The 16,210-nt window shown below is 41.1% G+C and overlaps 3 protein-coding genes across 3 annotated transcripts; 2 read left to right on the forward strand and 1 right to left on the reverse strand.

Moving 5' to 3' along the window:
- Positions 1-174: 174 nt before the first annotated feature.
- N7508_006779 (MFS transporter) lies at positions 175-1,834 on the reverse strand (the record flags this gene model as incomplete). The annotated part of the gene is made up of 5 exons (XM_058464845.1): positions 175-680; positions 730-777; positions 826-1,446; positions 1,512-1,683; positions 1,739-1,834. 5 exons carry the CDS (start codon positions 1,832-1,834, stop codon positions 175-177), a joined length of 1,443 nt encoding a protein of 480 aa, XP_058318698.1.
- A 474-nt stretch (positions 1,835-2,308) lies between these two features.
- N7508_006780 (2-dehydropantoate 2-reductase family protein) lies at positions 2,309-3,358 on the forward strand (the record flags this gene model as incomplete). The annotated part of the gene is made up of 1 exon (XM_058464846.1): positions 2,309-3,358. The coding sequence occupies one exon, from the start codon at positions 2,309-2,311 to the stop codon at positions 3,356-3,358; it is 1,050 nt and encodes a 349-aa protein (XP_058318699.1).
- A 520-nt stretch (positions 3,359-3,878) lies between these two features.
- Positions 3,879-4,566, forward strand: N7508_006781 (uncharacterized protein; the record flags this gene model as incomplete). The annotated part of the gene is made up of 3 exons (XM_058464847.1): positions 3,879-3,889; positions 3,959-4,346; positions 4,396-4,566. 3 exons carry the CDS (start codon positions 3,879-3,881, stop codon positions 4,564-4,566), a joined length of 570 nt encoding a protein of 189 aa, XP_058318700.1.
- Positions 4,567-16,210: the final 11,644 nt, after the last annotated feature.

Genomic DNA, 16,210 nt, shown 5'->3' on the forward strand with positions numbered 1-16,210 from the left:
ACAAAGCAGCCCTAAGAGTAGCTAGCATTAGTTGCAGCCTAGTATAACTTGGACAGTATTATCCCAGGAAAGCGTCATCTGCTTGGCTTTTCATATATGTTTGCGCCTTCAAGTACTCAAGTAAATACTAAACACTCTTGGCATATCTTGGTATTCCTCTAGCCGTTGCGTTGCCTATTGAGCCTTCTGTACGAACTTGCTATTGGCACGTATCCAGACGCCGTTCCTGATGAAGACAAACGGAACTATGGCCATAGCTAGTGAGAATAAACCGAGCAGCGAGCTCGCCCAGTTAATGCCCAATTTGTTATACATAGGGGTGGTAGCCAAAGGGAGAAAAACAGCAAAAATAGATCGCAATGTACTTGTTGCTGCAGAGGCTGAGGCTGAGAATTGCTTGTACGCATCGGTGAGATAATTGAGGAGCGCAACGAATATTAACAGGTAGCCGAATCCGAAGAAAATCCCTGACATCATTGGCATCACTGGATGCATGGAGAGCTTTGCAGACCATCCAAGCCAGAAAAGTGCTATAGGAATTCCGGGAGCTCCAATACAGGCAAGCGGGAGACGGCGATACTCCTCCAGTTTGGCCCAACTCAGTTCCGCTCTCAAGGCTTTGCTGTAGTATGAGCTGTACATAAAAACAATGATGAAGGCAATAATCGACCCTGGCAGAACTGGCAGGAGGTTAGAGCTTAATTTAGTCACATGTTAAAGGTTTCTCACTTGGAAGAAAGGCTAGCCCGACCACACCAGCAGAGAGGCCATATAAACCTAATGGTATTAGCATCTGGTGACATGACGTGACATTATATGACATACCGTGGAAAATGATGGGATATGCCTGGAAATACAGGTATAAAATCGAATAAATGAGCGCGAGGTACAGCGAACAACAGAAAACAATCGGTTCTCGTATGAACATGAGGAATGGGCGACTGAGGATAGTGCTCATCTCATTAGAGAAACCCCTTGTTCCTGAACAACGTCCTGACAAACTCTTTTCTGTAGTCTGTTTCTCATTATGAGACTTTTCATGCCTCTGACGCAAAACTGGTACGTATGTCTCAGGCATGGTAAGTAGGAGAGGAAAACCAGGAGCGCCAATGATAAGACCGGCCCAGAAGGTCCACCTCCAAGTGATTTCAGATATGAATCCTGAGATAATCGGTCCTAGAAGGGGTGGGAACGTTGTGGCAAACATGAACCATGACATCGCTAATCCACGCTGATGCGGATCATCGTATATGTCGGAGAATAGACCACCTAATATCGCATTTGGTGCTGAGCCTCCTAGTCCGCAAAAAAATTGAAATGCAAGAAGCGCTGGAAATGTCGGCGACACTGCGCATGCCATGGTGAAGATTAGATAGATGGCAATGGTAATCACAAGAACAGGCTTTCGGCCAAAATATTCACTCAAGGGACCAAATAGAACAGGACCTATAGATAACAATACCTAAGTGAGTATTTTCGTCTTACCTGTAGGCTGCAAAAGCCTGACGTACCTATCGCAAAGCCGGCCATGTAAAGTGACGTTGGAAGAACCATTCGGATGCTCTCTTTAGGGATGTGAAACTCATCAGCGATCCCATCGTGAGCTCCAGATGCGATAGAGGATCCGAGTGAGCTGTTGAAGACAAAATACACGCCCGCAACAACGATGTGAAGCTTTCGAAGCTTTTGAAGTCAGCGCGGATATTTCCAACCTTAGTTCGGACCAAAAGCACTATACCGGAGCAAACTCGAACGGACGAGGTAAACACTTTCCAGGAACAATCTCCCGAGCGTGGGGTGATTCCTGTGAAGTGTACTTTACAATAACTGGCATCTCCTGTGATCTTCAATGTCTTCCTTAGATTACTAGGTTGGGCCCCGGGACATTTATAAGATAAGGTTATCATAATTCTCAATCATTTGGTGGGCCGGCATTCAATCCGAAACTGGGGTGGGCAGGCATGGAAAACTTCTTTCCTTGTGCAAATTTGAAAAATTACTGTAATTATCTGCACTTCCCAAAATGGATTATTCTGAGGCCAATTTCTGAGAGAAATAACGAGGAATGAGTCGCGGGATCCCGATTATCGGATCTCGGCGAGATGGCCGAGCTGGTTATCCTCGGAACCATTCGACCCGCAAAGAACTCCGTGTCCCACCGCTTTCGCATATTCTCCTCGCAAAGAACTCCGTACATTCTATTCGCAAAGAATTCCGTAATGACGTAGGCCATGGATGCCCTGTCTGCTCTTACATTATATACTCTGAACAGATAAAATTGTCAGTCTCTACAATTGTCCCTTCCACCATGACAAGCAAGCTCAGTCCCATCTACGTTCTTGGTTTGGGAAGCATCGGGTCATTCATTGCGCACTCCCTTCGCTCTCTTCCCGACCCACCCTGTGTCACACTTCTCGTTCACAAAGAAGGTCTCTATCAGGAACTTTCATCGAGCAACTGGACACTCGGTCTTCGAATTGGAGAGGACGGGATTTTGGAAGAAAGATCCGGGTTCGATGCCGAACTGCTGGAAAAGAAAATATCGAGTTGTACCGACCCCATCCGTTACTTGATCGTCGCAGTCAAAGCATCGGCGACAGTGACCGCCCTTGAACCATTCAAGGCCCGAATAGGACGAGAAACTACCATATGTCTCTTTCAAAATGGCCTAGGTCAAGTTGAAGAACTAAATGAACAACTTTTCATTGATCCTTCAACACGACCAACGTATATGTTTGGCATCGTGCGCCATGGCGTCTACCTGAATTCAGCAATCGAGGCTGTATTGTCAGGTCCCAATGGCTGTGCTGCAGTCGGATTTGTAGACAGCGGTGACAATGCAGCGCTATGTCAGCATCGGTTCCTCCTCGACGCTCTTCTTCGATCGCCCAGGCTTCGTTGTACGGAATTGAACTGGGCAGACCTTTTACGAGTTCAGTTACTGAAACTAGCCACAAATTGCGTCATCAATCCATTAACAGCAGTACTGGATATCCGCAACGGTGGCCTCTTTGATAACCCTCATCTCTGGCCAATACAACATTGTCTATTGAAGGAGATCTCGAATGTTTTTGAGAATCTTCCTGAAATCAAATGCCTGCCGCGTGACCCCGCCCATTTCTCTGTTGCATCTTTGACGGCCATCGTTCAGGACACCGTGGAAAAGACTGCACATAACTCCAGCAGTATGCGTGAGGATATTCGAAAGGGGAGGCCCACCGAAATCGGATTTATCAATGGCTGGATCATTAAGCGAGGCAAAGAATTGGGGCTTGACTGTGCAGTAAACAAATGTGTGACACAACTAATACTTGCAAAGAGTCATCAGGGGTTTGGGAGAACTGAAAAACAAGTGTGAACTGTTCGCGTACTTCTTGTTGACTCGTTAGCCATAGCCTGACAAATCGAAGTCAAGCGTGTACAACATGCAGATATCCGATCGCACTATTATTGATTCTGAGGAAATGCCGTAATGACTACTCGTAGCCAAGATATCTCTGATAACGAGTCATAGTAAAAAGTTCAGAGCAATAATATGATCGACAATTTATGGCACTACCTGCGCCGAATCTTCTTCCACGGCGAGCATTCGAATCTCCATCTACTCCATCCAAGTGCCCCACGCCAATCACGGAGGTCAGAACGACACCTGCGACACGGTTTCCTATCCACATAGGAATTTCTGTACTCCTGTGAGTGAGGATTGATTTCATTGGCTCGTCAGCTTGCTATAGGAGCGGGTCTCTGCAGTGGCTTTCATTGGACCTAGAAAATCTATGGAAAGACTGCTCCCAGGGGGCCCTCTTCGATACAGAGCCTTCTTCGGGCAGGACCAAGCAAGTGACCCTCACTCTTAAGATGAGCTATCTGAAAATAATATGCTGTCCACGTCCGTTCGCGTTATCACTTCCAGGATACTCTACATAGCTCTATCAAGAAATTGTCATTGTTTCCTTAGGGCATGCAATTACACGGATGAAAAGGAAGAGCGCGACACTAAAACTTGTGTCGCGCTCCTTGCCCCGGCCCCCGGTGTGTCCCTACTGTCTAGTGCGTCCCTACTCTCCAGTCTCCGCGTCCCATACAACGATCCTAGCACATTGTACTACTTTCTCTGTGATCCTAACGGCGAACAAAGTCTCGAAGAGCCGAAGACGTCCATCGCCAGTGTTCTGTGTCTGTGTTTGATGGCGTTCCATTCCCCTGTTCGTGACCAGGAATGGAGAAATACTGCACAGTCACGACTTCCTTTGTGGACAACTAGCTTCGACCACGCTCTTTCTCAGATACCTAAGGAAGTCTTACAGCAAATCGCTCCGCACTCCGACAGTACCAACTCGGAGTATGTAAGTCCAGAACCGGGTTCAGACTACCAACCATCATCGCCTCCACTAGAATTTCCAACAGCGGGTCGCCGAGTGCCCACGAGGTCTCAAGCCAGCTGTGCGCCCTCGGATGTCCGACACCGGACGCAGTCGCCAGAATCGTCAGGCTCCGACTCGAATCAAGCGACTGGACGCAAACGGGGCTTCAGCCAGGTCACATCTTCCCCTTCCGCCCAACTAGCGGCTCGTCAACGCGAGAGAGCGCGTCGTTTACTACCCAAAGATGCTTCCTGAAGACGGCCAATGTCTAGTCTGTTCCACATCTATGTTCGAGTAAGCACGACTAACCATCTAAAGTGAGTTGCTAGTGCTAATCAAATTAGTATCGCGATGCAGGGAAGAGCAAAACATATCCTACAGTGTAAAAGAAGGTCTTTAGGTGGACCACAATACCAGCAACGCTACAGAAATGAAAAACGTGCCTATCGACGCGTAAAATGCAACTTTGTTCAGTTTTGCTATCTCTGTGCGGAGGTAGTCTGTGACGAAAACGTATGGTCAAACTATTGCCGAAGCCACCTCGACAATCTTCAACCTCGATGTGGTATTTTGACATTTCGCTATACACTTGTTGCCCCTAGCTTCTGCCTATTCTGCTTATGCGACATAGGAAAAGCCCTAGACGAGAGGTTCTAGCAATAGATATCCAAAGCAACTCTCCTAAACTATATCGACAAGCATTTTGATTCTCTAGACCCTTTGATAGCTATCTTCTACCCACACCTATGTTATCAAAAGAAGGAGTATTAAGATCTATCCTATCTTTGTCGCTATATATTTGATTCACACTCTATTAAGGAGCTACGCTCGAATTGTGTTAAGCGAAAAAGGAAGTGGTAGGCTAAACCTATGCCTCTAAATAATTAGGATAAAAGGCACGATATAGAAATAATTGCTAAGGACTATCTTACGCCTATATTAGCCGACCGAAAAAGAATGCGGGTGTCTAAATGTGAGGCTATAAAGACGTACTAAGATAACCGGGCTTAAAGGATAATGTCCAATCTAGAAGGCTGCTACGGTAAGCCTATATTGATCGATATCGACGATATCCAAACCTCTGATAAGGATATATTTATAGAAGAGCTTATACAATTTGGTGATTATTAGATACTAAGCCTAGAGGCTAAGCGTATACTAGAAAGCCTCTGAAAATAAAATTAAGATAATATAAAGTGACTTTGATTTAGACCTTGACATTTCCCATGGGAGTGGGTCCATGGGACTAAACATCTATGGGAAATTACCGTATTTTATTATGATAACTCAGCAATTTATCCATTATTATTATGAAAATAATGTTTAGATGGGAAATTTTTTCAGTCCCATGGGAGTGGGTCCACGGGACTAGACCTCTGTAGGAATTCCCATGGGACTAGATTTTCGCTAGTCCCATGGGAAATGTCAAGGACTACTTTGATTACCATATATCTAGCTATACTATTATTTATAGGATAGCTGTGTATTTATCTTATTATTATATTTTCCGAACCAATAATAAGCTATATATCTCTGAAAGATTGCAGAATAATTAATCATAAAAGCTCGTGTAATATCTAGTTCTATATAAGAGCTTTCGTATGAAGATAATGGCTCCGCACAAGCTTAGAGATAAATTGGATACTAAATTAGTCCCGTATCTTAAAGGTATAAGCGTTTATAGGTGTAAGCTTTTCCAAAGTATAAGGTGTATATATTTCTTCTATAATAACCTATATCGAACGCGATACAGAGCTATATTTCAATCTTATTATATAGCTCTCGCAAGAGCTTCTGAGGATGTCAGGGTTATAGGATCATGTGATAAGAGGAAAGGAAGTAATAAAGAAGAGAGTAAGAAGAATAAAGTGAGAGAGAAGAGTATAGTTATTTATTTCAGTCGGGGTATCACTCTCTATTTATGTTATTTCCCCTAGGTGGCAAATGCTCTTGCCACCTAGTTGATTTATCAGCATTGGTAATTTGATTTATCAGCAGATGCTTCTAGTTCTTTCTATTAGCTTCTATTGCCGATAGTATCCGAAGGTATTCGGTTATAGCCGAGATCTCGGTTCTTATTGGTTCGGGATCTTATCTTATAGATAAGATCCACTATATTATAATTGGTCTTATAGGAAAAAGTGGCTTTTTCCTACCCTCCATTATATAAAAGGGTTCTTTTATAGTCGTATAGACTTCTTATATTGATACCCCCCCCGTAAGCTATATAGGGTAGGGTACTCTATATAGGTTATAGTATATAGTATATTGGCGTATTATTATTATAGTAGTATTTTTTATGGTATAGCACTTAGACCTAGTAGGTTTAAATGATATTGATATAATGGTGTTGCTAAACACTTAGTGAGTGTATCTGCCAGTTGGTCCTTTGAGCTTACGTGTAGTAGCTCAATTTGGCCAGTAGCTATAGCATTTCTTGTAAAATGATATATAAGCTCAATATGTTTACTTCTTTTGTGGAACTCAGGATTTTCAGCCAACTTCTTCGCAGACATACTATCCACTAGTATTTTTGGAATAGAAGTGGAATATCCGAGTTCTAGTTTCTTATTGATATAGTTGAGCATATTAGCTAAGTAAATAGCTTCTTTTGTGGCTTCTTTTAGTGCCATATATTCTGCCTCGCAACTACTCAGTGCGGGTGTTTTTTGTAATTGTGAATTCCACGATATAGGGTTATTTTGTCCTATAGTAGGACTAAGGCTAAAGATATAGCCTGTTGTAGATCTTCTATTATCTAGGTCATTCGCCCAGTCGCTATCAGAGTATCCTTTTAGTATAAGGTCTTCTCCAGCACAGTTTAGGGTAAGCCCTAGATTAGGGCTTCCTAAAAGGTATTTCCAGATTTTATTTAGTGCCGTAAAATGCTCGCTATTAGGATTGCTCATATAGCGTGCACAATAGATCACTTTATAGGTTATATCAGGCCTAGTTTTTAGTGCTAGGTATAGTAGTGAACCAATATGTTTTTGGTATATTTTGACGTCCTTAGGGTCTGCTATGGTGTCATTTTTTCGTAGTTTTGCCCCTGGTTCTCCTGGTATTAGAGTAGGCTTATATCTTGGGTTATTTATTATATTAAACTTTTGTAGTAGTTTTGCAGTATATTCCGACTGATTTATATATAGCATCTTTGTGCTATAGTTTATTTTTATAGTATTTCCTAAGAAGGTAGACACAGGGCCTATTTCTTCTAGTTTCACGTATTCTCTTATTTTATTAGTTATATTTCTTATATATTGTATATTAGGATGTATAGCCAATATATCATCAACGTGACATATTAGAATACAGCCTGTTTTATGGTTTATAAATATTCCTTCGTCGTACGGGAATACGTCGAATTCGAATCTTAGTAGTATAGTGGCTAGGTGTTTATACCATAGCCTAGGGCTCTGCTTTAGGCCATATAATGCTTTCTTTAAAAGGCAGCATTTCTTATTATTATTATATACCCCGATAGGTAGTATGGTATAGATATTAGCGTCTATATCGGCGTGAACAAAAGCGTTTTTCACGTCGTATTGTCTTATTTCCCAGCCCTTATTCACCGCTATTATCAGTAGTAGGTGCCAGGTCTCTGTTCTACACGTAGTAGAGAATGTCTCTAGGAAGTCTATTCCTAGTCTTTGGTTAAAGCCTTGTATAACCCAGCGGGCTTTGTATCTAATAGTCTTATCACTATTAGTTATATAGGACGGCTTTACACTATTAGGGTCTAGTATAGGTTTTTTCTTAAAAACCCAACGGCCTCTAATAGGTATAATGTTCTTTGGTATATCTATTATATCGTAGGTATTTTGTTTTTCTAGCTCACTTACTTCTTCAGCGCATGCGCGGAGCCATTCATCTTTTTCTGGGCTATTTATAGCCTGATTATATGTATTAGGCTCGTCTAAGTGAGACGTAGTTAATATAAAGTTATTATTAGCGGGTAATTCCAGGCTCGCTATTATATTATTTATAGTGGTATCTTTTATAGTATAGAAGAGCGTATTTTTAATCGGGATTTGTATTTCAATTTTATGTTTTGGGTCATAGTCTATAGCTTTATAGCTATTGTTATTAGTATTGTTATTGGTATTCTTATTGGTATTGTTATTGGTATTGTTATTGGTATTGTTATTAGTGCCTATATATAGGCCTATTTTTGAGTCCTTCTTCTTATCTGTTTTGTTTATTGGTTTTAGGAATTGATTCTCTGTTATAGTAACGTCTCTTGACCATAGAGCCGTCTTTTTGTTATAATCCCATAGTTTATAGTGTTTGTATTCGCTATAGCCTATAACAATAGCTTCTTCTTTTCTAGGAGATAGCTTTGATATATAGGAGTTTTTATGGTAATAAGCTTTTGATCCCCAGGATCTTATATTGCTTATATTAGGTTTTATTCCATAATAGGCTTCATAGGGTGTTTTAAACCCGAGTGATGTATGTGGGGTTCTATTATATATATAGCAGGCATGTATTAGGGCTTCACCCCATAAGTAGTGAGGCGTATTTGATTGTATTAAGAAAGAACGTACTTTATTGAATAAAGTAAGATTTATTCGCTCTATTAAGCCATTAGGCTCTTTTGTATAGGACGGAGTAGTTCGATGTATAATGCCGTTTTTTGCTAGACTTTTAGCAAAGGGCATATTTATATATTCTCCTCCGTTATCAGAGAACAATTCTCGTATTCTTCTCTTTTTATTGTTATTTTCTACTATAGCCTTAAAGTCCTCAAATGCTTTATAGGCACCGTTCTTTGTATAGATAAGGGAAACCCATAGGTATCGGGATTTCTTATCTAAAAACGTAATATAGTAGGTATATTTATTGTACGTAGGTGGTAGTGGCCCGCCTAGGTCTGTATGTATTCGGTCTAATATATCGTATTCTATAAGATCAGATGAGTTCTTATAGATATATCTATTGTCTTTAGCTAAAAGGCATATTTTGCATTTATTAGCTATAAAGTTATTGATATCTTGTTGAGTTATAGTGATATTCTGGGCCCGTAACATATAAGTTAGGGCTTTTATATTGCAATGCCCTAGGCGTATATGCCATTGGGTCATTATTGTAAGATTATTAGTCTTTTTATCTTTTGCTGTTTGCGGAAGGTCTATTATTTTCTGTGCTATTTGAGCACTTTCAGTATTGTTAGGTAGTATTTGAGCTTCCGTATAGTATAGGTTGTTTTGTTTATAGCCAATTGCTACTATTCTTTTATGTTGATAGAGTATAGCCTTTCTAGGGAGAAACAGACTTATGATATCTGGCATTTTATCAAGACTCATTAGGTTTACGCCTAATTGAGGTAGGTATAGCACGTTTTTTAACGTATAGATATAGTCTGTATTTGTTTTTATAGTCACATCTCCCTTATATTCTGAGGTTATATTGTTTGCGTCTCCCCACCGTACAGTGGTCTTAATAGGTTTATAGGAAGTAAAATCTTGTATATTAGCTATAGTATTGATAGTAGCGCCACTATCAATAATAAAGCGTATTTTTCTATTTTTTCTAGCTAGTAGGTCACTGTTTTTTGTATTTTTTGTGTTTATAGGGTTTATTTCTCGACCCGTTATTAGACCATCTAGTATATTATTAGCGGTTTTCGCTATATATATATTTGAGACACATACCTCAGTATCCATATCATCGAAATTAAAATCGATAAGCTCATTGGCTGTTATAGTTTCTTCTTGATCTACCTAAGTAGGCTGATCAGATTCTTGAATTTGTGCTATAAGTGCGTCCTTTTTAGCGTTATTCATTTTACTGAATTCGCTTTTAGGGTATTCAGATCTTTTAACAACGCGATTTTTTGACGTTCGCTGTTCCCAACCACTTGGGGCTTTATTTGGGTGTAGAAACCAGCATATTTCAGAGGAATGTCCTGGTTTCCTACAGTTTTCGCAGAAAGACTGGTTGTTTTGTCCTCTTTTTATATATTTCTTACTAGTAAGAAAGGCTTTCTCACTAGTTTTCTCACTAGATATTGCTTCTTTGCCTCTAGCTTCATCAATCAAGCTAGAGGTCAGCGTATCTAGTGTATAGGCATTGGTATTGCCCCGGAAGGCCTGAGTTATATTTTGTACGAAAGGTTCGTACTCTTCTGTCAGGCTAAAAAGCGTGAAAGATATAACAACCTTTTCGGGAAGGCTGATACCCTGATTTTCAAGTTCACTCCTTAGGTTTCTGATTTTATAGAGGAAAGCCTCCATAGTTTCAAAATCCGTAAGGCGAGTTTGAAAGAGCTGTCGTAGCAGCATATATTCTGTTATAAAACCCCCCTATTGTAGGTGGTATCTAGCGCTTGCCAGGCAAGGTAGGCGCTATTATAGTCCGCTATCTGTATTTGGACTTCATCTAAGCAAAATAGTAAAATAGAGGCCATAGCCTTCCTATTTTTCTTCTTCTCAATAGGGTCTTCAGACTGATAGAGATCAGACTCTATAGCTTCTTCGAGGTCTTCTCTTGTGAGAATAGCCTTACAATTTCGCCGCCAGCGCGGGTAATCAAGGCTTCCTTTCAGTTTAGCTATAGTGATTTTTTCAGAAGAGCCCATTTTGGGATATAGTATCTTAGGTATAGGTATAAGGTATGTGAGAGGAATATGTTCCGTATAGTGAAAACTGGCTAGGTGGCCTAGTTTGATATTTGGGTATTATGATCTAACAGGGTGCGGGTTCGAAACCGGACGGTGTCAGATTATTTTTTTTTGATTATTAATCAATTGTTTCACAGTGTCCTAATTGAGCGTAGAAGCCGGGCTCATAACCTCTGAGGATGTCAGGGTTATAGGATCATGTGATAAGAGGAAAGGAAGTAATAAAGAAGAGAGTAAGAAGAATAAAGTGAGAGAGAAGAGTATAGTTATTTATTTCAGTCGGGGTATCACTCTCTATTTATGTTATTTCCCCTAGGTGGCAAATGCTCTTGCCACCTAGTTGATTTATCAGCATTGGTAATTTGATTTATCAGCAGATGCTTCTAGTTCTTTCTATTAGCTTCTATTGCCGATAGTATCCGAAGGTATTCGGTTATAGCCGAGATCTCGGTTCTTATTGGTTCGGGATCTTATCTTATAGATAAGATCCACTATATTATAATTGGTCTTATAGGAAAAAGTGGCTTTTTCCTACCCTCCATTATAAAAAGGGTTCTTTTATAGTCGTATAGACTTCTTATATTGATAATCCGGACGCCGACTAGGTATATCCGCTAGATTCTTCTTACCGGACCTATATTCGATAACGAAATCGAATACCGCAAGGTATTCGGACTATCTTGCTTGCCGCCCACTTAACACTTTTATAGTTATAAAGTAGCGTAAGTTAGCGTGGTTAGTTAGGACTCTCACTAGGAATTTGCTACCCTCTAGGTAGTGCCTCTATTACCTAAATAATTCTATAATAGCTAATAGCTCTAAATCATACGTCTCGTACTGGGTTTCTAGCCCGATCATCTTCCGAGACTAATACGCAATAAGGTACTATCCCTTATCCGTAAATAACTAGCTTAGTATACTCCCGAGTCCGAAACCTAACGTATCGCACTCGACTAGCAAGGCTAGTTCGGGGTCGAAGTGTCGGAGGAATAGCTCTTCCGTAAAGGCCCTCTTTAGCCTTTCGAACGCGTCTTACGCTTCCCGAGTCTATTAGAACCTATCTTTCTTTCGGTTAGCTTTCCTAGCCGTTCTACTATAGGTAGTAGCCGAAATAGGTATATAGATAGCTAAGAACCGTTCAATAAAATAGCGGTAGAACCCGGCGTACCCTATAAACTACTAGACGTCGAACGTATATTTAGGGATAGGCTATTCCTATATAGTTTTGACACGTTCTTTTTCTATACTTACCCCTTCTAGGGTGATCACAAACCCAAGGAATATAACCGAATCGGTATAGAAGCGGCACTTACTACGTTTTGCGTATAGCTAGTAGGTACGTAGCCGTCGAAAGACTTCTCGAATATACTCGATATACTCTTCCTTATTCTAAGAGAATATTAGGATATCGTCTAGATAGACGACACAAAATTGGTCGAGGAGGTCACAAAGCGCCCTATTAATATACGCTTAGAATATAGTAGGGGTATTCGCTAGTCTAAATAGTATAACCGTGTATTCGAAATAGCCGTATCGCGTACGGAACGCTATCTTCTATTCGTCTCCCTCCTTAATTCGGATCCTATAGTAGGCATCCCGGAGGTCTAGCTAGGTAAAGATTTTTGCGCCCGATAATCGGTCTATTGTCTCGTTTACTAGCGGTAGGGGGTAGCGGTTCTTAATAGTAATGTTGTTAAGACCCCGATAGTCTACGTATAACCGCAAAAACCTATCCTTCTTCTTAACAAAGATAATTAGTGCGCTAGCTAGACTCTAGGAAGGCCGAATCTATTCCTTAGCTAGTATTTTATTAATATAGTTTCTTAGCACCCCTAGCTCGTTTGGGGAGAGAGGGTAAATTAGCTAGTACGGTAGCTAGGCGCCCTTCTCTAGTTCGATAGCGTAATCCAAATATATAGACTAGGGTAGTTTGCCCGCGTCTTCCTCGCTAAAAATATCTTCGAAGTCCCTATACGCTTCTAGGATAGTTTCGCTATTGTTAATTACTATATAGAAGAACGGCACTAGGCCGTCTTTGTCCGATAGCTATAGGTAGATAGCTATAACGAATACTCCGAGCGTAGCCTTATTATAATATACCGCGGCGGATATCCTAAGGAGCTACGTAGGTTTATTGTCACGGTAATTCTACGTATATTCTTTATAATTAATGTCGGGGTTAGCTAAGATAAGCTAGTCGTATCCAAGAATTATATTGTACCCTTGGATTTCGACTACCTCGCACGTAATAGGGTCTTCTCGAATAGTTCCGGCGCTATCGGTTATTTCAAGAAGTAGCTTGTGCGCTCTAAATAACCGGATAGTCTATTCGTTGATAGCCCTAACCGTCCGCGGTATAGCTTCGCTATCCAGGAGGTGTTGTTTAGCCTATTTTTGGTTCACGAAACTTGCCTCTACGCCGCTATCCACAAGGACGCTTATAGGGATACCCCTATCGGCCAGGATAATAACCGTTTCGCAGACAAATACCTTTTCTCTATCTAAATACGTTTTAGCGGCCCTAAGTGCGATTGCGGTAAGGTTCACTAGGGCTATCTATTTTTTAGTACTTCGACGGTAGAGGCTCTAAGGTCCGTCTTCTTCCTTATATAGGATCTAGCGAGGTGACTTATCTCTCTATAGTTGAAATAGGCGCTATCCTACACCTTTCTTTTCTTGGCTAGGTTAGTCGAAGTGCTATATCGTGGTATCGGATCCTATTATAATCCGTAACTACCCCTTCCTCGTCCTCGACCTTTAGTCCGGAAGGTAGGGTTATAGCCGAAAGTGTATAGTTAGGGCTAATTTCCCCGGTCCGGTAGAATAGCCCTTTTAGCGTCCTTCCTTCGGTTAGATAGGGCTAGTCGTTAGGTAGGGATATTGTTCTCGATAGTAGTGAGATAGTCGATATACTTTATAAGGTCTATTTCTCTCTAGACGTCGAATTACTCCCTCCTTTCTTTGATAAAAGGTAACACCGAGTTATAAAGCCGGGTGTAGATTTAAATATCGCCTATCCGTTCTTATTCTTTTATCTAGCCCTAGTACTAGATTAGGCGCGTAGCGTATTCGCGGACAGACTTAGTTTCTTTCTAAGTAGCTAGGTCGAATTGCTTAGATATAGCTTCTTGTAGATTCTTGTGCTTATTAATCAATCCAATAGCCTAGTTCTTTATATCCCTAAAATAAGGGGTATCGTGGGGAAACTTGACCTTATATAGCTCCTTCACCTAGTTCGAGCAATAGGCTAGCGCCTATCGCGTCTAATAAGGTTAGTACTCGAACTAGTCTATATAAGTATAGTCAGCCTCGAAGAACTCTTCTAGTGAGAAGACCTATCTTCGATACTTGTCGTTATCTTTTGCCTTATAGATCACTAGGTTAGGCTAATCCCGCGGTTTCTTGATACTACGTCGGCGTAGGGTGAATAGGGCCTTCCGATCAGATTCCTAGTCGGTAGCTTATAGCGGTCGATAGTTATTAAGCTCGAATAGCTTATCGGGGAAACTAGTTAGTGGTATAATAGCTTCTTCGCCGAATGCGATAGGCGGCTAGGTTATCTCTGATTGCGACGTACTTGCTAGAGTAGACGCCCTTGTCGGTGTATTGCTAGGTATAGTAAATAGCGTATTACTAGGTGCGAGTGGAGGTGGTCTTATCTCTGCTTATTGCGTGAGATAGCCCTACTCTCGGCGAAGTTGCTCTATGACCTAGGCTCTCCGTAGATTATATACTTCTCTCTCTAATTCCTCTAGTTCTCGTATCTCTTATTCGGTGACCGCTCCCTAAGCTGCCCTAGTTGTGGAAGATTGTTGTTCGATTATTGGCGTTGGTACCTGGAGAGGTATTAGTTCGGTCGGCGGGAATGGCCTAGTCGGTTCTTAGGTGGTTTCTATGGTCGAGTCTTTAACGCTTTCGGTGACCTAAGGCCTAGGGTCGTGCCTAGCTGGCCTATTCAAGGGGTCCTCACTAGATTGGCTCGCTTAAAGCCCTTTAGTGAGGCGTTGGGAGCGACGCGAGTTTATGGCTTGTTAGTGAGGTTCTACCGGGCAAACCGTGTTTCGGAGAGCGTTCAGAATTGTGAGACCACGTAGAGTCTCCGGTTTAGTTAGGTAAGCGAAGTAGAAGCCTTAGCTGACGTGTAGTACAATATGGTTCTATTGTAGAAGAGACTGAACGCTGACCCTTCCTAGGGTTAGCGGGGATGAACTAAATACAGGCTGGCCCAGCTTCCGGGCGGTGAGCAGTACTATACTGCCATGATTCCTGAGGCACCACTCGTGCCTTAGGTACCAACATAAGTAGTCGAGGGTCCTGACAAAAGACCTACAATCTATATAATCTTACTAGCTACTAGTCGAATATAGTGGAATGATAAAGAATATAATTAGTATATATAATATACAAGATTTAAAGTAACAATACCCGAATTCCATAGTGGTTTTTTCAAGTATTTATAGGTATACAAACACTATATATTGTGAAATATATATCCGCACACTATATATATTTATACTATGATTTCTAACAGCCGTCAAAAAATTAGTACTAGGTTTTAAGATAAACCTTAGTTTAATAATTTCTAATAGCTGTCAAAACTTAAAAGGCTAATACCCTAGCTAAAAAATATACAATTCTGACGGCCGTCAGAAAACCTATAGTGTCGCCTATAGAACTTATCTACGTATATCTAATATAAGGTCAATAAAAAGGTTATAAGTCAAATACTATGAAAACCATAGCAAAGTCTGACCTTTCTAAGCCTAAAGAACTATAACTACTTATTTAAGGTTGATTCTACGCGTTTATAGCTTTGAACACACTCTAGTTATACTAGAAAAGTATAGTGGTTCAAGGTATAGATCAAAACCGATGTAAAAAACAGTGAGTTATCTTGATAACTGAGCAGTTTTATGATTGAAATAATACAAAAGTTGGGCCGAGTTGGGTCCAAACTAGGTTTACTGGGGGCCTAGTGCTGGGCCCGGGTTGGGCCCGGGTTAATGAAGTTCAACCCGGGCCCAGGCTGGGTTGGGTTCTGGGCCGGAACCTTGGGCCCAAAATGGGCTTTGCGGAAGTCTAGTCACCCGTTCTCACCCCGTTCTCACCTCTATCACCTCGGTCTCCAGAATTCTCACCCATATCACCCACACTCACCCTAAGACATTTTTTTTCTCTATTTTATTTTTCAGGGCGCCTCGAGAATTGGCCGCGTAGATTAATG

The sequence above is a fragment of the Penicillium antarcticum genome (genome assembly GCF_028974205.1).
Source record: "Penicillium antarcticum strain IBT 31339 chromosome Unknown utg000006l_segment0_segment0, whole genome shotgun sequence".
Classification (NCBI taxonomy): Eukaryota; Fungi; Ascomycota; class Eurotiomycetes; order Eurotiales; family Aspergillaceae; genus Penicillium; species Penicillium antarcticum.